At 45.4% G+C, this 24,915-nt stretch overlaps 3 protein-coding genes across 3 annotated transcripts in view; all 3 read left to right on the top strand.

The window, feature by feature from the left end:
* Positions 1-4,634, top strand: part of lmx1al (LIM homeobox transcription factor 1, alpha-like) — a gene marked incomplete at its 3' end in the record, with an annotated part of 17,092 nt that extends 12,458 nt beyond the window's left edge. The window contains exons 4-9 of the mRNA XM_079746889.1: positions 2,312-2,544; positions 2,942-3,108; positions 3,405-3,482; positions 3,993-4,110; positions 4,223-4,378; positions 4,474-4,634. Of these exons, the coding sequence (XP_079603015.1) occupies positions 2,312-2,544; positions 2,942-3,108; positions 3,405-3,482; positions 3,993-4,110; positions 4,223-4,378; positions 4,474-4,634 (913 nt within the window). The remainder of the gene's footprint in view (positions 1-2,311; positions 2,545-2,941; positions 3,109-3,404; positions 3,483-3,992; positions 4,111-4,222; positions 4,379-4,473) is intronic.
* Positions 4,635-8,316: 3,682 nt separating this feature from the next.
* On the top strand, positions 8,317-20,496 carry atp13a1 (ATPase 13A1). Its single transcript, XM_079745561.1, has 25 exons — positions 8,317-8,780; positions 9,133-9,222; positions 9,950-10,213; positions 10,665-10,820; positions 10,947-11,016; positions 11,133-11,239; positions 11,375-11,504; positions 11,640-11,695; positions 11,857-11,983; positions 12,353-12,490; positions 12,602-12,722; positions 13,114-13,271; positions 14,202-14,377; positions 14,703-14,813; positions 14,979-15,104; positions 15,567-15,675; positions 15,878-16,071; positions 16,316-16,412; positions 16,548-16,744; positions 17,391-17,505; positions 18,662-18,858; positions 19,164-19,306; positions 19,397-19,508; positions 19,600-19,743; positions 19,877-20,496. Exons 1-25 carry the CDS (start codon positions 8,430-8,432, stop codon positions 19,985-19,987), a joined length of 3,600 nt encoding a protein of 1,199 aa, XP_079601687.1. The 5' UTR covers positions 8,317-8,429; the 3' UTR covers positions 19,988-20,496.
* Positions 20,497-21,080: 584 nt separating this feature from the next.
* Positions 21,081-24,295, top strand: dsn1 (DSN1 component of MIS12 kinetochore complex). The gene is made up of 11 exons (XM_079746830.1): positions 21,081-21,105; positions 21,421-21,454; positions 21,568-21,856; positions 21,952-22,025; positions 22,133-22,205; positions 22,330-22,417; positions 22,533-22,583; positions 22,703-22,774; positions 23,044-23,191; positions 23,419-23,506; positions 23,604-24,295. The coding sequence occupies exons 3-11, from the start codon at positions 21,571-21,573 to the stop codon at positions 23,678-23,680; spliced, it is 957 nt and encodes a 318-aa protein (XP_079602956.1). The 5' UTR covers positions 21,081-21,105; positions 21,421-21,454; positions 21,568-21,570; the 3' UTR covers positions 23,681-24,295.
* The last annotated feature ends 620 nt before the right edge of the window (positions 24,296-24,915 follow it).

Below are 24,915 nucleotides of genomic sequence, written 5' to 3'. Positions count from 1 at the left end.
AAAGGACAACATCCCAATCATAATCATCCATTATGGGGATCCGGGAAACCCGTCATCTCTGACTGCAATCCAATCTGAATTGTGAATCATGACGAGCACAACGCAGGTGTTGGTGGCAATCCACGCGGTTGTCAGAGCCCGAGAGCCAGCCAGTGAACGCGGCGGAGCATTGTCTCCATTACAGAAGGTGATGGATGTAAAACTGAACATGAGGGCCTGCATTAGAACAGATCACCGTCGGGCTGCTTGAGTTTTTTTTCTTCTTTTTGTTAAGATGTAAAGTTAGTGACACTGTCATTTGGGGAATTTGCGTTTGGCAGATGGATCGCGGGAGATTAGCCGCGGCAGCTGCGTTTGGGACAGAATCGCAGATTATGGGCTCTAGTGTGAAGACCTGGCTCCCTCTGCACTCTCTCGATCTGGGCAGGGACACCTTCCTGTCACCCAGTCAGGGTGGCTCGACACTTCTGTCCTTTAGTCACCACCTCCTCCTCCTCCTCCTCCTCCTGCCCCGACCCCGTACTACCCCTCCACACACACACTCACACACTCACGCGCACATGCGCACACACACACACACACACACACACACGCAAACACGCACACACAAGCACCTACAAGCACATACACACAAACACACATTAAGGCACAAACAAACACACACACACACATACATAGGCACACAGGGACGCACATACATACACTAACACACAAGCACAGAGGAACACACACACACACACCACACACACACATAGGCACACAGGAACGCACAAGCACAGAGACGCACACTCACACACACACACAATCATCCAACAGGCACACGCACACACTTACACACACACACATGCACGCACACACAAACACACACACACACACACCACAGGCACAACACGGGCACCAGCACACAAACACACATACACACACACACAATTAAACAAATAAACACACGCACCACAACATTTTTAATAGTGTCTATGGAAAAAATGTTTCCACTCAACACATTAGGAAATGTTATTTTAATAATGGAATCACATTTAAAAGTACCTAATTTGTAGAATTTAAAAAAATATCTATAAATATATAGGTGACTGTTTAATTATGTCTACCCACGCTTTGTTATTAACTTATTTATTTGTATGTATAAGTATGAAATGTAGTATAGATACTGTGTGTGTGTGTGTGTGTGTGTGTGTGTGTGTGTGTGTGTGTGTGTGTGTGTGTGTGTGTGTAGGTGTGTGTGTGTGTGTGTGTGTGTGTGTGTGTGTGCTCACGTGTGTGTGTGTGTGTGTGTGTGTGCGTGCGAGAGTGTGTGCATGCATGCGTATGTGTTTCTGTGTGTGTCTGTGTGTGTGTGTATGTGTGCACACGTGCATGTGCGTGTGCTTAGGGTGTGCATAAGTGAGAGGGTAGAGATTAACCCCATGCTATCCCCAATCCCTGGTTATGAGTTTACAGCGTCTGTCTGGCCATCGCACTGTTTAAACAACAATCTAATTAATCCTGTCTTTATTAGTTTCAGTGAACTGGGGAGGCAGGCTGGGAGGGCACGAGGGAAAACTGGGAATGCTGGCAGAAAACACTGGGAAGGGAGGGGCAGGGAACCTGAAGGACCAGGATGAGAGGTATTCACTGGTGCTACTAAATATATGTGCAGAGCTGCTCTCAATATGGAGACATATTGCAGCTTTAAAGCAGGCTGCCGGGGAACAGAACGGGACAAAAGGAGGAGAGGGGTCAGGGTCAGAGAAAGGAAAAAGTATTGTCTTTTTCAATTCAATAACATCAATTCAAGACCTCATTATTTCCATTTCAATGCGTTTTTTCTTAATCCTTAACCAAAGAGAGGAACATTTAAGACGATTTCTCTTAACATAAAAAAACAACGCAATTGCAATATCAGAATGGCACCGAGCATTATTACCCTGACCACTGGTTAACTACTGCCCCCTACTGGCGGGGAGAGGATTACAGTTGTCACTTTTGACAACTGTAATTCCTGCGAGCAGATGTTCAGCATGTTGCTCTGTGGATTGGGTAATGTCGCTTCGACCTTTAATTAAGTGACTCCACTAATCACCACAAGCATGGCGTTGAAAGGGAAAACGTGTCACATCCTCCCGTGTGTGTTCCTCTTTTATTTATTGACACTCCTATAGGCTACAGTCTCTCTCTCTCTCTCTCTCTCTCTCTCTATCTCTCTCTCTCTCTCTACCCCCCCCCCCCCCCCCCCTCTCTCTGAGACCAACACTCTTGCCCACTCATCCACATATCTGCTCAGGCCAACATGTCGTCCGTCTCTCCCCTCTTCCAGACTGTTTGTGAGGAAGTGCAGTGCGTGCCTGCAGGTGATTGGCCGCTCGGAGCTGATCATGCGCGTGCTGGGGCAGGTGTACCACCTGGGCTGCTTCAGCTGCTGTGAGTGCGAGCGGCGGCTGCAGAGGGGCGATGAGTTTGTGCTGAAGGAAGGCCAGCTGCTGTGCCGGGTGGACTACGAGAAGGAGAGGGAAATGCTGGCGGCCATCAGCCCCGCCCCGACGGAGTCAGGTACAAAAGGATTCCCCTACGGTCGACACAAACCACAAAAACACAAACCACAAACACGCACCCACGCTCCACATGGTTGGCTATGTGATGTTGGATATAGATTTCCATGAACTCCAAAAGCAAAACTCCAAAAGGTCTTTCCGAAAATATTTTTATTTTCGGTACAGTTGCATACATACATATATGTCCATGCAACATATACTTACACATATGTTAACTTATATATATATATATATATTCGGTATATATTCACCAGTTCAACCCCCCCCCCACCCTGCCCCGCAAGACCACTTTACCCACCCCAATCTGCTACAGCAGTCCACTGTAAAAATCTCAACAGTTTTCACACATTCCAACACTCACACTCCCCCCCGCCCCCGTTGACTGTGTCCTCCAGTAAAGAGCGAGGATGAGGACGGCGGCGGCGGCGGCTCCGGCGGGGGGAAGGGCGGCGACGAAGGGAAGGACCACAAGCGGTCGAAGCGGCCGCGCACCATCCTGACCACGCAGCAGCGTCGGGCCTTCAAGGCCTCCTTCGAGGTGTCCTCCAAACCCTGCCGCAAGGTGAGGGGACCCCCCCAGCCAACGGCCCTCCGTACCCAGACACACAGAAGGGCATGTTGAGGGCGGCAGTGGCTCAGGAGGTAGAGCGCGTCGGCTGGTGACCACAAGGTTGATGGTACGATCCCCGGCTGACGCCGCCGTGGGCGTGTCAACGTGTGTATGAATGGGCGAATGGCAGACCATCTTGGAAAGCGCTTTGGATAGAAGCGCTATGCACACATTTAAATGCACTCCTTTTATAGTGATGTGGTGGAGGAGGAGGGATGGAGTTAATGATGGAGGAATGTCTATTGTAGGTGAGAGAGACTCTGGCTGCCGAGACTGGACTGACGGTGCGGGTGGTGCAGGTGTGGTTTCAGAACCAGAGAGCGAAGGTGGGAGTTGCGAAAACATGTGGCGGATGTGTGGACATGCACACACACACACACTTACATACGCCACACATAGACATCCCTATACAGACACACAAACACACACACAGACACACACATGAACATGCATACACATAAACATGAATACACATTCACACAATCAAAAACTTCTTTGATGTTTAACCTCACCATTACTTTTTACGCTTTAATAAGGTTTAGGTGTGTTTTAGTATCTGAATATGATGCACATACATACACTAACACACAAGCACAGAGGAACACACACACACATACCACACACACACATAGGTACACAGGGACGCACAAGCACAGAGACGCACACTCACACACACACACAATCACCCAACAGGCACACGCACACACACACATTTTTTTACCACAACGTTAATTGCATTTTTAGACTTCGAATACCTTGAAAAGCGCTATATGAACAAAACAATGATTAGCATTATTGACGTATTGACGTTTTGATTCCTGTGTCGGGCGCTGCAGATGAAGAAGATAGCCCGACGACAGCAGCAGCAGCAGCAGCAGCAGGAGCAGGAGCAGATGGCTGGGGGCCGGCGGGGCCCCAACAGGGGGGGCCGACAGAGCAACGATGACAGCGAAGGTAGCTACTTCCCTACCTTTCATGAAAAACAACCGAAAGATCTAAGCAGACGAGGGGTTGCGCTGGTTTCATACTTTTTATTTTTATTTCTTTTTATGTGTTTTTTTTAAAGATGGCTCCAGTACTCACGGGATGGACGGGCTTCTGGGGTATCCCTCGTTGCCACGGCAGCAGCTTCTGGCCCTGGACCCCAACATATATGGAGGGGAGCCCTTTAGACATGGGCTTACACCTCCTCAGCTGACCAATGAGCAGCTCCACGCCTATGGTAAGACTGTGGTGTTAGAATAACATTAAACAGGCCTGTGATTTTTTCTTTTATCAGTTATTCACATTTCTCCAAACTATCTGCCTGTGTCTCAGAATCCGAGACGGTGTTCCACGATCTGGACAGCGACGGGAGCCTCGGTCACCTTGGCGACTGTCTCTTGGCAACAGGGGTGGAGGGTGGTCTCCTTGCAGGACGGGTGGGAAACCCAATTGACCGTCTCTACTCAATGCAGAACTCCTACTTCACCTCCTGACCCCTATAAACTCTCACCCTTTCCCTACGCTTCCACCTTTCACCTCTCAGAGATGCAGCTAATGGAGTCCGTCCATCAACATGCCTGTAGGACCACTCTTCATGAACAGCCTACACCCAAAATACAAACACAAGCTTTTATTCCAATCCCAAATCATCAAATAGGCAGGCAAAGAGTGTACTCGTTTGAATACACATTGCGGTAGTATAGCATTACCACAAATGTATAAAATCGACACACAAATGTATTAGTAGACACTGAAATTTTAAAAGACCTCAATTTTATTGTTTGTTATTTATGTTTATTCAATGTTATCAACCATAGAGGTATTAAAGCACTTTTAAAAACAAAAGAAAAAACATAAAACACTTGGTACGAGATGTTGGTACAAGTTATATTATGTATTTTTTAATTATTGGGGATAAAACGTTGATTTAATCAACCTCTTTACTTGGTCGTCGAAGCAGGGTTGAAGAGAAATTCAAGAATTGAATTAGATAAGTAGATTACAATTGTTTGATAACGTTGATGGTGGTTAGGTATCGTGTACTCTGAATTGACCTTTATGGATAGGGGTAGAATTGTGTTCTCAGGTTAGTGTGTATATTTGTGTGACCTGAGTCTTTCACTCAGGAAGGTATGCTGGAAAGGATGGATCTCAATTTATTTTCCACAATGGTCGGAGTAAAACTTTTGTAAGAAAAAACAACCACACAATAAAAGCTTTCTAATGTCAGTCTCCAATTAAAAACAGAGAAAAAATCCAAAGCCTATTCTTTAACTTAAAAACAAAATAGTTCAAGGCCAAAACGGATAGAATAGAAACCAATCACATATAGGAAATACTACAGGGTAGATTGAAGAGCCTTATACGGAAACAGGGTCGTGGTTCAGGAATAGACACTTAATGGTTCCCTCTTCTTGTATACCGTGTTCACAAAATAAAAGTAGTGCTGTGCTGTAGTTTGAAGACAAAAAGGCTCTCCAACTTCCTAAAGTTGGGGTGTAGAGCACGTGATGGTGTGCTGTCCTGTAATATAAATGTGAATATGACTGTATGTTCGCTACTATTACACTTTTTGACACTTTAGTTGTTTCTTTATTTAGAGCATCTCCTGAAAGAAATTGTTGTTGTATGACATTTTGTATCTTCTAGTTCCTCTCATATTCGACAAATACTCAAATTGTAGCATGATATATTGTGTGTCGCAATATAGATCGGAAAAGTGTGGTTTGAAGTCATAATGGACGCCGAGCTTTGCAAAAAGAAAAAAAAAATCAACATAGCACAGGAGCCAGACTCTCCTCTCCTCTGGTTCAGGAATATAAATATATTAGGATTATATTTGTTTGATTTATCGTGCTATAGTGATTGGCTACAGCTTGTAACATTATCCTTTATGGCAGTATGTTTGTCTATGATCACTGATTGATGGCATTCATGCAGTGATATTTTATGTGAAAGTAACTTATTTGTGTGGTATTAGGCGAGTTTCTGCTATTTTAACATTTTTTGGGTTTTGTTTAACAGGTGATGTGATTTGAATGTACCGTTGCCATATCTTCAAATACAATCGGCAATCACATCTTTGAAGTGTTGCTTCACTTTTTGGTCCTGAATGTTAGTCCGATATACGCAGGAAAAAAAGTGTTCTTCCCCTCAGCATTTAATAAGTCATCGAGCAAAGTATCCTGTTCCGCTCTGTAGTCAAAGGGCCCATAACTCAACAGCCTCCCTCAGTAGTCCCTCTGATTAGATGTAGTCACTAGACAGACTCCCTCCCCTCCAAAGACTCCCTGTTGAACAGTCACCGGGCTAAGAAATGTGTGGGAGCTAAAGGTGCCCAGTTTAATATGTTGCTGTGATTCAGGCTTGCATGGAGGGAGTGTAGGGAGTAGTGACACACATGAGTTACGTTGAAACCCCACCAGGGGTTAACCCAGTGAGTAATACTTTGGACATCCATTTTGATTAAACTATTCGACCGAAGAAGCAGAGAAGTCAGAACAAAGGTCAAATTGTAAAAATAAATATACAATTTCATAGAAGATGATATTTTTATTGGTCGAAATTTATCGGAAAATCAAAAAGGGACATACAGTACTGTTTCTACATATTCACATTAATGTTGAACCTTTGCCCAAAAGATGTTTTGTGTAGGCAGCAATGCACATTTGCTGGGCCTTTTGGCTCAAACTATTAAAACTGCACTTAAACTAGACCTACCAACAAGGCAGCCATGGCTGAGCTAGTATTGTGTCTTAGGTGACATTGAGGTCTACGTCATTAAAGTACATAGCATAACTTGGCTGTATGCATTGTTGACAAGTCCTTCCTTGCCGCTGTAAAAGACAGTTCTGGTCATAGAGGGGTGAACGTAAGGGGAGCCTTCTAGGTAGGCTGAGGTACTGGGGTCTCGATTGTGGCTTCTGCAATGGAAATCAATAAAGAAAAAAAAATCACTACAGGTAAGGCAAGTGAACTTGGGTCTTAATTGCAGGGGTCCCTACTCCCATTGGATATGGGATACATTGACCTTACACACACACACACACACACACGCACACACATGTGACACATGCACACACACACACTCCATTGAACTCTCACCTGCTCCACTGAGATCGACTGTCTCCGCGCACCCCAGGAATCGTGCTATGTGTGGCTGGCAGGACGTAGGGTCGGCTTGGTTCTCCCGGAGACAGTGCTCAAACTGTACAAATTCTTTCGAACAGCTTGACCTTATTTTCTGGATCACTGGGCTGGAATGAGAGATTACCAAAAAATAAAGTTGATTTATTAGTGCGTGTGTGGTGTACACGCGTGTGTGTGTTGCAGGGAGGAGGGGAAGGTTACGTTTTCCTGTTCCACTGCAAGAAACACACAAGGGTCATCCACTTACTGTGAAGATGTGCAGTTGGCGACCTTCATCTTGAGTTCATGACAGTGATGCTGCCATGTCGACGGGTTGGAGGCCACACAAGACCCATATTCTTCCATCTCTTTTTGGCAATACTTTGCCGTAATATTCATGGCAGCCTGCCTAGAGGGTGACACATATGTAGGGCAATAATTCCGTTTATTACTAGTAGGAACTAATACACTTTCAGGCACTTAGGACAACATACAACATGCATTTAGAAAATATAAATTCACAATGACATTTGTTAATGATTTAATATTTGCTTTCTTACATGATTTGGATGATAACGGTGGACTTGGCAGTCGTAAAGAATAAATAGCAGAATCAAGGTTATAATAATGATATGGTTTCTGCATGTGCAGCCATGTTTGTATGTTCACTGCCGTATACACCTCCTTATGAGTTCATTGGAAGAGATGGTTGGATTGTACAATTCTATTGGTTTGGTTTACGTCAGTTTTCCATTAAGGTCTGCCCCTTTTTGTGACGGTTCCGTTTTCTTAAAGGCATAGCATATCGCTATATAACCATATTCCGCAAATATATTCTTTATTATTCCATCTTCATAGACACGTAAAATAAATATTATGGTCCTCTATACTACTGTTTATAAAAAATAATCACGGAACTTTGTGTTCTTGCTTGTCTGAATGAGATTTCCGGGGTACGAGCTGCTATGGCTACGACAGCAAAGAGGACGCGTGATTTGCGTGGTGACGTGTGCGGAAGCAGCAGTAAGAGAGCAAGTTATTCTGAAAACGAATTTGAAGGCTGGAGCTGATACTACACAGGGCAAAATTGGATTTACATTGAATACAGAGCCAAGGGGGTGGTGGAGGTTAGAGGGGGCCCAGAAAGTGAAGAACGCAAAATGAATGAGATTCCGAAAGGGGTGAATATGGTTACCGACGGCATACAGGGGTCGGGTGAGCTTCAAATGGCCCCCTCTATGAACCACAGCCATGACAACGGGACGAACGATGATCTGGTTAGCTCTGTGACGCTGTACAGACGAAGGCCCAGGCTTTTTCATGGAACAGTTCTTCCGTTTTTCGTTGTTCTCTATCCCGGTTGGCTTTATGCATGGTTAGGCGTCTATGGTGCTTCGGAGTATCCCGAAGCCGGCCTGCTGGCGCTAGCGGCAATCGGGATCGCGCACGTCCTCACAGCGCTGTCTGGTTATTGGTCCGTGCACGCTCACTGTTGGCTCACCTGTTCTAAGGTATATATAAACATATTGTTACATATAGGAATCAACAGTTGACAGTCTCTTAAAAATTGGGGGTAAAATAACGAATGTTGTGTTGTAACTTTTAATCAGTTAGTAAATTTAAAATGATATGATTAACAGTATATTGAAGTAATTCGTGGTGTGATTCATTTGTATAAAAGTAATACATAACATGCTAAATCGTATAGTATATATTAAAATTAAACTCAGTGACAACTTTTTGTCAGTGAGTCACTATAATTGAAAGTCATTGAGACAATGTGTCTGACATATGGCTCCTGTTAAAGCTTCACACGGATAAAGGTGAACTGCATATTAATAATCTTTTTAATTGCTTCTTCAGGAACAAGACCCTCAGAAGGCTACGCTTGCAAAAGTCGTGCCTACACCCAACAATGGTTCTGCAGAGCTTGTGGCACTTCAGAGAGACCAGGTCAGTGGTCTTCTAAATGCACACTTCCTGTTTCAAATTATCTTGATTTTGAACACATATTATTAGCCTTGCCATTTTTTTTGCATACACCCCCAAACATGCTCTACTATATATATATATATATATATATATATATATCTACAGACACCCATGCCATTTTCCATTTGTATTTTCCCTGCCAAAGGAATTTATACAGAAAACAGCGTTTTTAGTTTTCCCAATTACCATGAGTAGTAGTAAGTGGAGGTTCCACTAACCGGGGCCAGTTACCCATTTCTGTTTAAGTAATAGAGACCTAGTCCAGAGTCCAAAACCTTTCTCCGTCCCAGTGCTCATCCACAGTCCCTGACTGGCTGAGGAGCTAGTGGTGGAGCAGGGCGAACGCAGCAGCATGTAAGCTGAGCCGATTCAGGGTCATCCTAGGCTGCGTCGACAGATGATGATCCTGGGTGATCTGACAATCAGACTCCCATTATAATGCTGCATGTCTAATGGATTTATCCACAAATCTCCAAAGCACAACCTATGTAGGAAAACACTGATGTCTCATCGGTTTGAAGCCCATTGAACCTGCTGTCTATGCTACCTGCTGTCTGTCTATGTATGGGAACAGTGGGTGTTTACAATAGCGATGGAGATTTAGAATCTCCACTACATTCTATATGGGACCACCGTCATCATTCTTCCATCCATTGCTATTCCCAATCTTCCTTTGTCTCCCCACCAGGACGACGCCGGCGAGGGGATCCTGTCCTTTGAGTTCCAGAAGATCCGCTACATCTTTGACGACAAGGAGAAGAAGCTCTTCCTGCCCGTGGCCTTCCCCATCAACCACGCCATGGGCTACTTCCAGGCCTGGCGTGGCTACCAGGAGGAGGCCGACCTGAAGGCGGCGGAGAAGCGCTACGGCACTAACCGCGCCGAGATGATGGTGCCAGACTTCCTGGAGCTCTTCCGAGAGAGAGCCACCGCCCCCTTCTTTGTGTTCCAGGTTGGTTGAGGTCAAGGGTGGGTGGTTGATGTCGTTCACTGGTGTCGTGTCAGCGTGGCATCCAGACACATGGGTTGATCAGTGGTCAGGGTTACTACGTAATAACAGTCCTTATATTACGACTCATCTTGGTTCACTTTCGCTTTAATCGTGTGATGATTCCTTGATACTTTTTTAGTTTTGAGATATGAGTTTCTGATACACAATGATACAAATACACAATGGATAAAGCTGATTGATTTCCGTATTGTGCACTCTGCCTTATAAACTGTTTATCTTAATCTTTCATTCAGAACTGTAATATCAATCGCTATCATTGTAATTACATAAAAAATTCAAAACCTAAAAAGAATATCTTCCATCATTGTCATTAAAGAGCTGTTTGAAATCCAGAACTTTGTTGAGAGTATAAGCTCTTCCTGTAATCCACGGAGTTTCCCCCCCTGTGAAGGTATTCTGTGTGGGGCTGTGGTGCCTGGATGAATACTGGTACTACAGTGTCTTCACGCTGTTCATGCTGGTAGCGTTCGAGGCCTCCCTGGTCCAGCAGCAGATGAGGAACATGTCTGAGATCCGTCGCATGGGGAACAAGCCCTACATGATCCAGGTGGGCATTGGGAGATCTCCACATTCCGTTCAGGCTCAAACAACAGATATTTGGTTGGATAGCTCATGTATTTATGATGACGATATATAAAATGTGTTGCGCGTGTGTGTGTGTGTTTTCCTGCAGGTCTACCGTAACAGAAAGTGGAGACCTGTATCCAGTGATGAGCTGGTTCCTGGAGACATTGTCTCTATAGGTATGCTTCCTTCATGTCACGTTCTGCTGGTACATTACCTTCCCTCCATACATCGTTTCTCATTGACTCTACATGTATGTGTGTATGCATGTGTGTGTGTGTGTTACCTCTCCCAGGACGGTCCCCTCAGGAGAACCTGGTACCATGTGATGTTGTCCTGCTCCGGGGCCGCTGCATCGTGGACGAGGCTATGCTGACTGGCGAGTCCGTCCCCCAGATGAAGGTAAGAGGATCGAATGATCCCTCCAGATAGATCAGCCACGACTAGGACTCGGGTTTAACATGTGTGTGAATGGATAATGGTGTTGTTCATATTTGTATAACTCTGTTTTTTTTTTTTGATTGATTGATTCTGTAGGAGCCATTAGAGGACCTGGACCCAGAACGGATCCTGGACCTTCAGGGGGACTCCCGTCTCCACGTCATCTCCGGTGGGACCAAGGTGGTGCAGCATACACCGCCCCTGAAAGCCAGTGCCGGTCTCAAACGTCAGTGTCTCGTTCAAACATGCACACTAAACATCCTTTGTATGCAGTTAATACCTGCATAATACACTGCATATTGTCGCTACCTGTATTCGCTATCTTGAAAAGATGACACTCTTGTGGTGTTCTACATTGCAGCGGTGGACAACGGCTGTGTGGCCTACGTTCTGAGGACAGGCTTCTACACTTCCCAGGTGAGCCGACAAACAGGGATCATCACCTCCCCTGTGAATCAACGATGCACTACACTGATTCCACTGTCGTACCCGCTCGTGCGAGGTGTTCCACTACCGACACGCTTTCTGCGATTCACACGTCAGGCGTCACATTTGTATCCACTGTAAATCGTCTCCAGGGTAAGCTGTTGAGGACCATCCTGTTTGGCGTGAAGAGGGTGACGGCAAACAACCTGGAAACCTTTATCTTCATCCTCTTCCTGCTGGTGTTCGCGATCGCTGCGGCTGGCTACGTGTGGATAGAAGGTGAGACTAGCCAAAATGTGCACCTGTCTTTGAACCCAATTCTTGAGTCAATGCAAGTGTTGCCACAAATGAATTTATAAAGGTACATGAGAAGACCATGTCTGGAATTGAAACGCATATAGTACAGCTTGAATAAGTCATTGAGGCTCTATGGTCAAACCAAATAAGCAATGTTAGCTTTTACTCAATTTTAGGGGTTTTACGCAGTGTATTGTCTATGGATTTATTTGTACTACAGACTATCATAAGAAGATGAAGATGAATGATATTGGCTTTTTTTAATGTTAAAGTGCCCGTTGAAATTGTCATTCTGATTAAGCCTGTAGGAATATAAAACACATTATTTTGTTACTTTTTGGTTTGCCTCAGGGACCAAGGATCCAAGCAGGAACCGGTACAAGCTGTTCTTGGAGTGCACCCTCATCCTGACCTCTGTGGTGCCTCCCGAGCTTCCCATAGAGCTTTCTCTGGCCGTCAACACCTCCCTTATCGCCCTCGCCAAGCTCTGTGAGTCCGCCTGCTTTGCATGTCTTTTGAATGGTGGCACTGGGGATGATGGCTGTGATCCCTCTGCTGTGATCCTCTGAAAGACTTTAATTCCTCTTCCCCTGTTCCCAGATATATTCTGTACGGAGCCGTTCAGGATACCGTTCGCAGGCAAGGTGGAGGTCTGCTGCTTTGACAAGACGGGAACGCTGACCAGTGACAGCCTGGTTGTACGCGGGGTGGCGGGCCTGAGGTATGCTTCACATGCCTAATGTGGGCTTTGAGGGGGAAAATAAATTATGTGGATTATCATAGTGATGGATGATGAAATCATTACTTTGGCTGGTCTTGGAGGGTGCATTGTATTAATGTTTTATATTATAAGGCATTCAAATCTTAACAGACAATAGCTGCCTGAAATGATTAATAGGTGCTTCACTGGTTAGTTATAAAATGAACCGTAAACAGTGGTAAACTGTTATTACTCTCATCATATGATTCCATTTATGCTCCTCTTTTAATGTGCAAACCCATGAATCTCAAAGGCCGGCTACAATACCACACCTGGATGCCATCCGTTGACATGACATGACGTGTTTGGTTCAATTGCATTGTGTTTAATGACTTGATGTCTGCGGTGACAGAGAGGGTAAGGAGGTGATGCCGGTGTCTGAGATCCCAGTGGAGACGCACCGAGTGGTGGCCACCTGTCACTCACTCGTCACTCTGGATGACGGACAGCTGGTTGGAGACCCGCTGGAGAAAGCCATGCTGATGTCCGCCGACTGGAGCCTGACTAAAGGTACAAGCTGCACGCCTTTTTATCCATGTCTCACAGCAGAGTAAGCACAGGTGCAGCTTGTCAAACTAATTGCTTGATCTATTTAGGTGTGTCTCTGCACTGTAATTGACTAGCCCTGTTACCTGTTTACCCGTAGTTAGTTGCTGTTTACAAGGCTTGTACATAGCGATGTCGTATCGCAATGACCACCGCCATTTTTGGAGCATTGGAATGATTGTGGGCGTGATTTGATTTGTTGGAAGTAATGAATTTTAGGTCATTGTTTAGTAATTCATCGTGAAATGATTTGTCCTTATGGGGAGACATTGTTTTGTCTGAAACTGCCACAGCGTTTCTCCCGTGAGACGTAAGCCTAGGTTAGGATTTATTTGCATTCATTCGGAATGGACAGTACTACAACTCTCTTGAGTCCTCTCAATGTGGGAGAGCATTGCAAACAAAACAACAATGATGTATTCTGATGTAGAAGCCCTATTAGATGTACTTTATTGATTAAATATTAACAGGCCGGAAATAAGGAGTGTCAGAGCAGAGAGTACTAGCCTATGATGGATATAAAAAAAAAAACAGAAATGAATAAAGAAAACATATCTGTCCAGACTGGGGCACTGGCATATATAGATGAAACATGTACATGTATTGAGGTAACAAGTTTGCAATGTGTGTACCCTGCTGTAACCTATCAATATAAATATGGTTAATACACCATCCTTATAGTGAGTGGCTTTAGGATGAGGGAAGGTAACCTGACGAAGTAGACGTAGTGTTGGTGCCAAAGTGTGAACCCCTTTTGTTTATGTGCAATTAACATTTTGAATACAGCGGTGCAATCGTGTATATTGTGTGTGTGTGTGTGTGTGTGTGTGTGTGTGTGTGTGTGTGTCTGTATGTCACACAAACGACTCACTGAACCTCTTTCACTGTGACCAGACGAGAAGGTGTTCGCGCGGGGCATCAAGACCCAAGGGCTGAAGATCCACCAGCGCTTCCACTTCTCCAGCGCCCTGAAGAGGATGTCGGTGCTGGCCTCGTACGAGAAGCTGGGCTCCGCGGAGCTCTGCTACATCTCCACCGTGAAGGGGGCCCCCGAGACCCTCAGCGGGATGGTAGGTCGTCACACACACACGGAGACCTAGCAGGTCGGGCTTCGTTTTCATGACGTAGGTCAATCCGTTTTTTTAACCAGGCACTTAAAAATAGAACATAGCTAGAATAAGATGCTACACGATGCTATCCTGTTGTGTACGGGGAATGGGTTAACCTAGCAATTGTAAATGCTCAGCACTTGTTTCTATGCGATAAATCACGATGTATTGTTTTCTTTTTCTTCGGACAAATGTACGTTAGTGTAAGTCGCTTTGGATAAAATGCTAAATGCCCTAAATCGAAATGTTGACTTCCCCATCCCTGGTCCTGACTTTGTCGCTGTAGTTCTCTGAGCGTCCCGCGAGCTATGACGAGGTCCACAAGGAGATGTCAAGAGAAGGTGCCCGGGTGCTCGCACTGGGGTACAAGGAGATAGGACACCTCAGCCACCAGCAGGTACAGCTTTTGTTTTGGCTCTGCCTTGTACGTTGTTTTATTTCTCAATACTGATATGAGAGTGGTTAGAATCAACCGTCCTACGTTGTCACCGTGGTCCGATCAGACCGCCCTGATCGATGTAAACAGAGGGAAATGATTAATCGCTGTGTGTGATCGGTGCAGGTCAGAGAGATGACTCGGGACGGGCTGGAGTGTGACCTGCGGTTCGCCGGCTTCATGGTCGTCTCCTGCCCCCTGAAGGCCGACAGCAAGGCCGTCATCAGGGAGATCCAAGAGGCGTCGCACCATGTACGAAAGCTCCTTCCCTGAGACACGCATACATAAGGATGAGGCACAGGGACATGGTCGTGAATGAGTCGAGTTTGTTGTTGTTAGGGCTGGGCGATATGGAAAAATGGATCATAATGAAATTCATGGCGATTTTAACATAATATTCATAAATATCCCTACGATGCTTATAAATGGAAAGTACCTTCAAAACAGTCGGACTGAGGGTGGTTATATTGAAGTACATGGCAAATTGAAATATTGTATCAGACCTAAACTAGTTGTACTTTTTTTTCTGATTGATAAAACCTTAAAACTGATCATAAGTGCACATCTTCTTGTCATCATTAATATAGACTATATATGTAAGTATCCCGATAAGTTGATATCTTCAGTTCACAAATACAATACCTTTTTGAAGACGGTATACCAGATATGTAATCACCGCTCGGGCCTAACAGTCCTTTTATCTTCTGTCCATAGGTAGTGATGATCACCGGCGACAACCCCCTAACCGCCTGCCACGTGGCCAGGGAGCTCCACTTCATCCAGAAGGAACACACACTCGTACTGCAGTCAGGCCCCGGTCCCGGTCAGTACCCCAGGGCCTCTACTCCCGTCACACATTCACAGGGAAACCCGTTCAGCACACACGCTAAGCTGCCAAAGCCTGGAAACGAAAGATATCCATGTTGTGATTGAGCATCATCATCTCCATCATTCATTCATTCATTCATTGGGGCCCAAAACACATTGCTTTACACCGCCACTGACCGGGTGTTTACCTCCTCCAGGCGAGTGGCAGTGGGAGTCCATCGATGGCAGCGTGCACGTGCCCCTGCCCCCGCCCTCTGTAGACGAGTTCATCGAGCAGTACGACCTATGCGTCACCGGGGAGGGGCTCGCCCGGCTCAGCGCAGACACCCGGCTCCTCGACGCCCTGCTGCCTCACGTCAGAGTGTTCGCCCGGGTTAGCCCCAAGCAGAAGGTGGGTGCAGGTGGAGCGAGTGGCCCCGTAGGGTTTTTGGGGAGGATTTTGAAGCAGAAGCCATTGCAGTCGTTAACTTCTCTTTAGTCTAATTGAAATGGGTAACTCATGCACCTAAACCACATTGAAACCTTGCACGTCGTGTCGTAGGGTGGTAAAGAGGTCTGAGTCAAGGGATCCTCCTACATTCCATTATATTCTTAAGTGTTTACGTTCTCTGTCCTGGCGGCGGTCCTCCTCGCAGGAGTTTGTCATCACCAGTCTCAAGGGCCTGGGCTACGTCACGCTGATGTGCGGGGATGGCACAAACGACGTTGGCGCTCTCAAACACGCCCACATAGGTGAGCGTTCACACACGCATCAACACCTGGTGAAACCAACCAACCTGAATAATAGGTAATGATTTCAATGCTGATAATAAGCATTGAAAACCACCCCCATTGAAGCGTAAGCATTGAAACACATATCTGAAATAGGTGTCGCGCTGTTGGCCAACGCTCCCGAACGCATGCCGGAGAGGAGGAAGCGTGGAAGGGAGAAGGAGGTGGCGCCGGTGGCCGCAGCGGCGGAGACCCGATCCATGCCGCCGGTTCCGACCTCAGCCAAGATGAGCGCCAGGGCGGCCAGACATAGGATGTTTGCCCAGCGGGAGGAGCAGCTCGCTGCCCAGAAGGTTCGTCGGGGGGGGCGCAGGATAATGTTTGTTCAGGGTGGTTGACTCCCAGTTCACAGGATGTTGGGTTCACCACAATTTTTGCAGTTAGCCCTTGTGCAGAAGGCCTACTCGCTACCTGTTTATTAAGGGCATGGATATAGAGAAGATTCACTGTCATTCGCTGTGGATTCAAACGTATGCTCAATGGCTGGTAAACACAGGGATGATATGATGATGTATCAATACTTGAGATGTTTGTACATTTCAGGCCGGAAAGTCACTCAAATCAAGATGTTAATGAACCCAAAATCTTGGAAATTGTATGTAGCTATTCACAATACTCAAAATCAATGAACAAAAAGGACAGACGTTAATATATGGAAGTAAACCCTTCAGGTACAAATCACATTTATTTATGTATTAACATTTTTTATAGTGCTGGGCTGATTGCGTTGGTGTGCTCTTTACTCGCAGAGCTCATTAGCGCCCTGCCATTTCGTAAACACTATATCCTCATTGCCTGTCCCATACCGGCGGATGTGCTGATGTATCTCTCCGAAGGGATGGATAAAGGCGCTTGTTATGTGCCCATAGCAGCACGCCCCCGGGTGCCGTGTAGAGCTGTAGTGCACGTTACTGAACAACAGGGGTCATGCTGTTGCAGGAACGGATCAACCAAGTGCTGCGGGAGCTTGAAGAGGACCAGATCCAAGTGGTGAAGCTGGGGGATGCCTCCATCGCTGCCCCCTTTACCTCCAAACTCTCCTCCATACAGTGCAGTGAGTAGTGCCGCAGCTTCTCCTCTGTATTTGGCTTCAAGTCCAATTTATATCTACGACATGGGTCTTTCTATGCCCGGGCTTGCATTTATAGATCTGTGTCTGTGATTCTTGAGTTGTCAAACGTCTCTAATACTTATAATTTTAAAGGGGCTGTAGGTTATATTAGAGCTATATTGTGATTGAGAGTTTAGAAATGCCACAGCCATCTGTCAGTTAGTGAGACAAATGCCTGGAGAGAATGTGTTTTGCGATGACTGTGCCTGCCTCCGTGTGAGCCAAGTTCGATTTAAGCCTGTTGCAGGCCCATTCATCAGTGCATCTTTTCCATGATTTGTTCAGGGAATCCATCTTCCATGTAATCACAGATTCCTGAAACAAAACTCTTCTCAATGGCAGAGAACTGTAGGAAGGGAGCAAAGTGGAAGGGGATGTTATTTTTTTTACCCTTTCAAGTGTCTTCCTCTGCTGTCATATATTTCCCTGACTTCTTGATACGTTTCTGGAGAGGTGCACATTACTCACGCAGTGTTTTGCCCACTTCCCGTTCTTCACTCCCTGCTGAAGAGCAAATTCAAATCGCCGGCCCAACGGGCTGGGGGTCTAACACTGTAATATATATAGCCTAAACTGTAACCGCATTTCACATTAATCGCTCATTAATCATTAATCAAATATCCCGATGCTTCGGGTTTTCCTTTGTAGGCGTGTTGAGAGGAGGCGCGGGTCAATCCGCTGTCAGTGCGTGTGCACTGTATCAGTGATATGCGGGTTGATCCAATAAGTGGTAGTGTACCCGCGCACCATTGGCATGTATGCGCTTGTCTCGGTGTGTGAACGAGAATGACAGGGAGAAAGAGTTCTATGCGGAGATAAATGAACGGAACTAACCCTTTTCAAAATCGCAAAAAAAAAAAAAAGCAGAACCAATTTGTGGCGCTCGGTGTTCATTCCGTGGCGCTGCGCCACACATTGGTCTATGTATGGCAAAGCACTCACGGCAGTCAGCTCTGTAGGCCAAACCGGTGACCTAGTGACCTGACCCGGGAGTATAATCTGGCCTGTTAGTGTGTAGAACTCCCCAGAGTTGACAGATGATTTAGGACGTCTAGCCTCCTCATCTGACGCTGGGTGACCATCTTCTTGTCTCCCCCAGTCTGTCACGTCATCAAGCAGGGCCGCTGCACTCTGGTCACGACCCTCCAGATGTTCAAGATCCTGGCTCTCAACGCCCTGGTGCTGGCCTACAGCCAGTCCGTGCTCTACCTCGAGGGGGTCAAGTTCAGTGACTTCCAGGCTACTCTGCAGGGTCTGCTGCTGGCCGGCTGCTTCCTCTTCATCTCAAGGTCAAAGGTGAGACGATGTCATGAAAATAATTCTTCTTTTCTTTTATTGTCTTTTTTTTTTTTTTATGCAGAGCATGCACCGACAAGAAATAAAGGTATGTCAAGTCATTTAAAACCTTGTTAATATGCACTAGTGCATTGATGCAAAGGAACCACCGTAAAATCCAACCAAATACTTGATTATTTTCAAAATGTCATCAGCCATTTCATCATCGCAATTACCGCAAAAAGACGGGGGAAGGTGTTCAAAGCTGATCAGTCACGGTTCGTGTTTGGTTGTCATGTTCTCATTCTCTCCCTCCACACGCACAGCCACTGAAAACACTGTCCAGAGAGCGGCCCTTACCAAACATCTTCAACCTCTACACTGTGTTGACGGTGTTGCTGCAGTTCGCCGTTCACTTCTGCAGCCTGGTGTACCTGTACAAGGGAGCTCAGAGCAGAAGTCCGCCCAGGTGAGCCACACTCACACCAACCGTGATCACACCCTATTTCATAAGACATGACGTCACATTCGTCTGTTTTTTACTTTCCTTCTCTCGCAGAGCGGAAAAGTTTGCCGACCTCTATAAGGAATTTGAACCCAGCCTCATCAACAGTACTGTTTACATTATGTCCATGGCCATGCAGATGGCTACGTTCGCCATTAACTACAAGGTATTCATAATCTATTTTTTTATATACATTGTAATGTGTCCCACATGTCTCCATCGTGTTCTGTAACCATGACCTGCTGTGTCTGTTATAGGGCCACCCATTCATGGAGTCTCTTACCGAGAATCGCCCACTACTGTGGAGTATCGCCATATCGGGACTAGCCATCGTGGGACTGCTGTCCGGCTCCTCGCCAGAATTCAACGAACAGTTTGCTCTCGTAGACATTCCAATGGACGTAAGGGAAAAAAAACCGCATGTCATTATTGTAATATTTGCTATATATTTCTGTTCAATATATTGTCAGCCTGGAAGAGAATGGTCCTGTCGTGTTCACTGACCCCCCCCGCTACCTCTTGTTCCCCTGGCAGTTCAAACTCGTGATCGCCCAGGTCCTAGTGGTGGACTTTGTGTCCGCTCTCCTGGTGGACCGTATCCTACAGTTCCTGCTGGGCAAGGGGACTCTCCGGCTGCCTTCCTGAACCCATGCCCACCACAACCACATCTTCAAGAACCGCTGCCCTTAGCAACCGTGCTGTCGAAGGGGAGCCCCCAAAAAGACTTTGGAGGAGAAGGACCTGTTGTGATTCGGAGCCGTAAATGACAAATGGACCAGAAGCAGCTGGGACGGTCATGATGGTGCACAATACTGCACACTCCCAAGAGTACCCCCCCCTCCCCCCCCCGACTTCTAATAGAGTTCTTCATTAGCCCTTTGTTTCTGCTTTCTATTTCTTCATGCTTTAACCCTCTCCTGCCTCCCATCCCTCCCTCTCTTTTCAACATTTCTGTCTTGCTTCCTCCTCACCTCACTCCTCTTAACACAGAGCCAAGAAGACAGCAGTATTGTGTGAAATGCGAGACTGAGTGTCAGCCAACGTGAAACCTCCGGGCACACAATAAAGGGGCATTCTCTGAGAGAATTGCAAAGCATTTGTATTTTTTTGATTTCTCTCCTTGATTTTGTAAAAAGATAAATCTGTTGCATAAAAATACTTAACAAACAGTGACCTGTATCTGTCTTTTGTCATGAAAACCGTATATAATCTAAGCAAATCTCAGAGTGCAATAGATGAGCAATCATGCTCCATGAATAAAATAAAATATGGATGAATTCTGTTTTATAAAACTAATGTGATGTCATATATGTAGGCTGAGCTGGAGACTATCAGAGTGTGTGTGTGTGTGCGCATTCACGGTCAACCAAATGCAGGAGCGTCAGAGAATGACCGATAGACATATAATAGTCCAATGAAAGTTCTGAAAGGGTTTCCTCCCAAGAGTAGAAGATGGAACTTGATGGTCAGATCATGTTATCTGCGGGTCTATTGTACATCTGGAGCAATGTTAATAAATAATTATTGACTAATTATTTGTTGGGCATCCTTCGCAGATTAATGTAGACAGATCATGCAAGCACTAATGTTATGTTTCCCGTGAATACGTTAGCCTTTTTCAAAGACTCGTGTTTTGCGGGGAGACTACGTTTCCCAGTATGCATTGCGCAGTGATGAGGACGTGTGCAGGTTTGCTTTGAGCGCGCGATACGATTCTACTTCAAAAAAATGGCGGATGTTGAAACGGAAACAAAACAACACAGGTTTGTAAAACAACTAACCTACCGACTAATTTGTAACCAGTAGGCTATACATGCATACATATTTATTTGGGCAAATCGTTTTCGGATGTAGTTACGTTACTGACAGTGTTACAGTTGACGCCAGTAAACTACGTTGAGGGGATTGATAGGAACAAGTCAAGATACATTACAGCTGGATTGCAACATTGGATTTTCAAAAACACCCACACAAACAAAAACACCGTTTTAAAAATGTTTACATCGTTTAAACGTGTTATTATTGATGTGAACCTGTGAAGTAACTTATATTCACCACTCCTTTCAACCCCATACCAGTTGCGGCAGTGCGACCGTTCCTGATGGGAATAAGGTACGGTAAAACATTTTATAGCACTGGCTGTAATGATCCGATTCAATGCTTTAGAACAGTTAACTATTTCCCAAGGCTCGTTACTTAAATCCATTTTCTCTTTTAACTCCAAGGCAATGATAATCGACAACATGGTTAAAAGGGCCCCGCCCTTACCGCCCATCCCAGGGCTCCCACACAAGTCCCGGCGCACCCAATCTCCAACTCCATCTCCATCTAGCACAGCAATTCCAGACACAACTGAAGAAGCCACTATCACGGAGAACGCCATGGCTGAAGAGCCCTTGATGGGATCTGTTCAAAGTGAGGCTTCCTCGCTAAGCCCCTCTTCCCGAAGGAAATCCTGGAGAAGGTCCACTATAGGGCGGCGTTCACTCCCTTCCCTTACCAACCCATCTCAGAGTAGGTCCTATCCTTCCTGCTTATTTATAGCTAAATTGTGAGATATTCTGGCTGGTGTCTTAATGCCTTCCTTCCTTGGTGCTTTTTGTCTGTAGCACTGTGCAGGAGCATCAGTCCATCATTACCCCAACAGGAGCGGCTGGAGAAACTGATGGAAGCCTCGATGAAGGTTAGATTTGCTTTCAGCCAAACAGCTGTGTGTGTCCATCTCTACACATGTATTGTGTTTGATTTTAAAATGACATTCAAAATCCTTTTGCATGCCTATGTCTTTAGCACGCACTAGAAAGAACCCAGAAGTTGTTACAGTCCATGCCAAAAGCCTCACTGGAGACATTTAAGAAACAAGGTTAGTAGTACCGTACCTGCATATATTTTGTAGATCATGGATAACAATCCTTGGTAAATCTACACGCGTCTTGGAATATACTTTGTGATATATATTGTATAATGTTCATTTTCTTGATGTTTAGCCGAGGACATGCAACCACAATGGTGCAGTTTGGCCAAAGAGCTGCGCAGTCCAAGGCCAGCTCAGCAGCTTTCATCGACTAAAGAAAAGTAATTCCTTTTTAATGTATACATAAGCATTCTGCAGCCAGCGTGTTTCCTGTACAGATGTTTCTGTCATTGGTTGTTAACCGACGACTTGTTTATTTCTGGTCTTCACTCCTAGTAATCCTGCCATGCAGCCAGCCCTGGAACAAAAACGCAGTGATATCCACAGGCAGGTTTCTCTTCCTTAAGGATACCCTCGGTTGTTGTTGTTTTTAATGTTACCGCTAATGTTAGTATTTTTTCCGTGCGAATATTTTAACTTGTTTATCCACCATTGCCGTGCTCTAGGTTGCAGGCGGAGATCGATTCTTGGACAGCTCTGCTGTCCAAACACCGGAGTAAAGCGGAGGCCTTGGCAAGGTTTGAATGTTATATATGCCTGTACTCCCAGTACTGAAATACCTGATCTGTGCCATTTATCATGAATTTAGGACGTTAAACTACACTTAAATCCAACAGTATTAGTAGATACAGAAGAAGTGTATGATTTAAAAACGTTTCACTTCACTGCCTTTTTTTTCTTAAGCATTCTGCCTCTTACCAAGCGAACCCACTGTGTCAATGACGTGTCGGTGTGTAACGTTACACCCTGTTCCAACCTGTGCACTCTTTTGTCTACACCGCCACAGCAAGCTGGAGCAGGGCCAGCAGAGCAGTGTAACCCTAGACCCCACATCACTGTCCCAGTCCTCTCAGTGGCAGCTCATCCAGCGGAAACCAGACTACCACTCAGTGCTGTCTAGACAGCAGCCTGCACTGCACACGGTATATTTGGCGGTATGTTGGATTCATTTCAGATCAGATGTCGTGACGATAACAATGTGGATACAATTTGAGACTCTCGGGCAGGCGGTTGTCTAATTTGTTTTCCGGAACAACGTTGGCAAGTGTGAATAATACACACAGGAGGTTTATTCACCTCCCAATTTGGATTAATTATAAACCTTTTGTTTTAGTCCACGTATTTGTGGAACTGAATTTATCTTTTCCTTCCTTCTTGACAGATGAAAACCCAGTGTCAAATGGTGAGAGGGCTTCTCTCCATTGAGAAGCAGTCACAGTTGCTGGTGAAGGATACCAGTAGGAGATTAGGTATTCAGATTTCTGTGTTATTGGTTATTTATGCCAATATTTTGATCTGTGTTCTCTTTTTCTTTGGCACAATGTTACAAATGGTTTCCTCTTTCAGCTGCTGAAGAAGGGCTCCTGGACCTTTCACCTGACTGCATCAGAAATCTAGTGGCAGTGCCTTTCTCCTCATATTAGGTCCCTTGGCTAAAAGGCAACCGGACCGGCCCGTCTTCCTACACGTTCCCTGAGGTTTATTCCCAACAGTTGTGCTGTTGTTTTTCTCACTTGATAAATATGTATATACCCTGTATGATTCTGTGACCTCTGCTTTTCGGCATACTTCAAGATTTGTTTTTTCTTTGGACTGCTCATTTATAATCCGAACCACCAGGTGGCAATACTACCCTTTTCAAAACAATGCTAAGATAGGGTTTAGTAGGCCTGTGTCAAGTTTTGCATCTCTAGGGTCAATGTTCAAGACTTAATAAAAAATGTCTTCCAAATGTAATGGTATCATGAATTCAGTTAAAAATACCTTAAATATTTGCTGAATGCACACAGGTTGGGATGTTATATGTGTGGTAATGTAAGTCAACTTACATTACCATGCTCTTGTACAGCTCTGTGTATTTTTCAAATGAATGGGATTTGTGTATACATGTTTTACTTTTCAAAAATACATTCTAATGGATTGATCCTTTTTTACAATATACCTTGTATTACTCCTTAATTATTTCAGAACCTTTTAACAGCAAAGTGTCAGGTCAATACACATCACTTTCCTTTTCATTGAACATAATAAACATGTCTGGTGGCCGTCGTCCGATATATAATTATCTTGCTGGTGCTGCATTTATTCCACCCCATGTGTCCCCTGACCGTTGCAGAGGTCCCTCCCCCTCCACGTGACTCACTCCCATCTCTGGCATTTGGCGGGATCACCCAGGCAGAGCGAAGCTTTGACATTGTGCCTGTCAGTCACAGCAGCCCTGCTCTTTTCCACTGTTGTGTAATTCCTTGGGAGCCTTTTGGTCATCATGGTCACTACTTTTCATTATGTCTTCGATAATTACACCTAAGAGCAAATGGCTTTTTGTGTGTGTGTGGCCGTGTCTTTGACCTAATGTGTGTGCGGGGCAGGGTTCTGCTTGTGATTGTGTTTGTGTCAGTCCCTTGGAGACGACCCCAGAGATGAGCAAAGAGGGGAGAAGTGGCATCGTGACCATTAGTGTTCGGTAGCGAGGACGCTGGGGCACAGCAGGGGAAAATAATGGAGTCATTTAGATGAAAATGAGCACTGGGTCTTGGGAGACTGAGAGCATCTTGAGCTTTCAAAGGAAATTAAGTTGTGCAACACAAGTCGACATGATGTATCAATGTGTAGAAGCTCTAGAGCAGTCAAAAACCTATGTTTACTATAGCATATATTA

The sequence above is a fragment of the Pollachius pollachius genome, assembly GCF_949987615.1.
Source record: "Pollachius pollachius genome assembly, chromosome: 11".
In the NCBI taxonomy this organism is placed as follows: Eukaryota; Metazoa; Chordata; class Actinopteri; order Gadiformes; family Gadidae; genus Pollachius; species Pollachius pollachius.
Note: the sequence above shows the minus strand (reverse complement) of the source record. Positions and strands in the feature narration are given on the sequence as shown.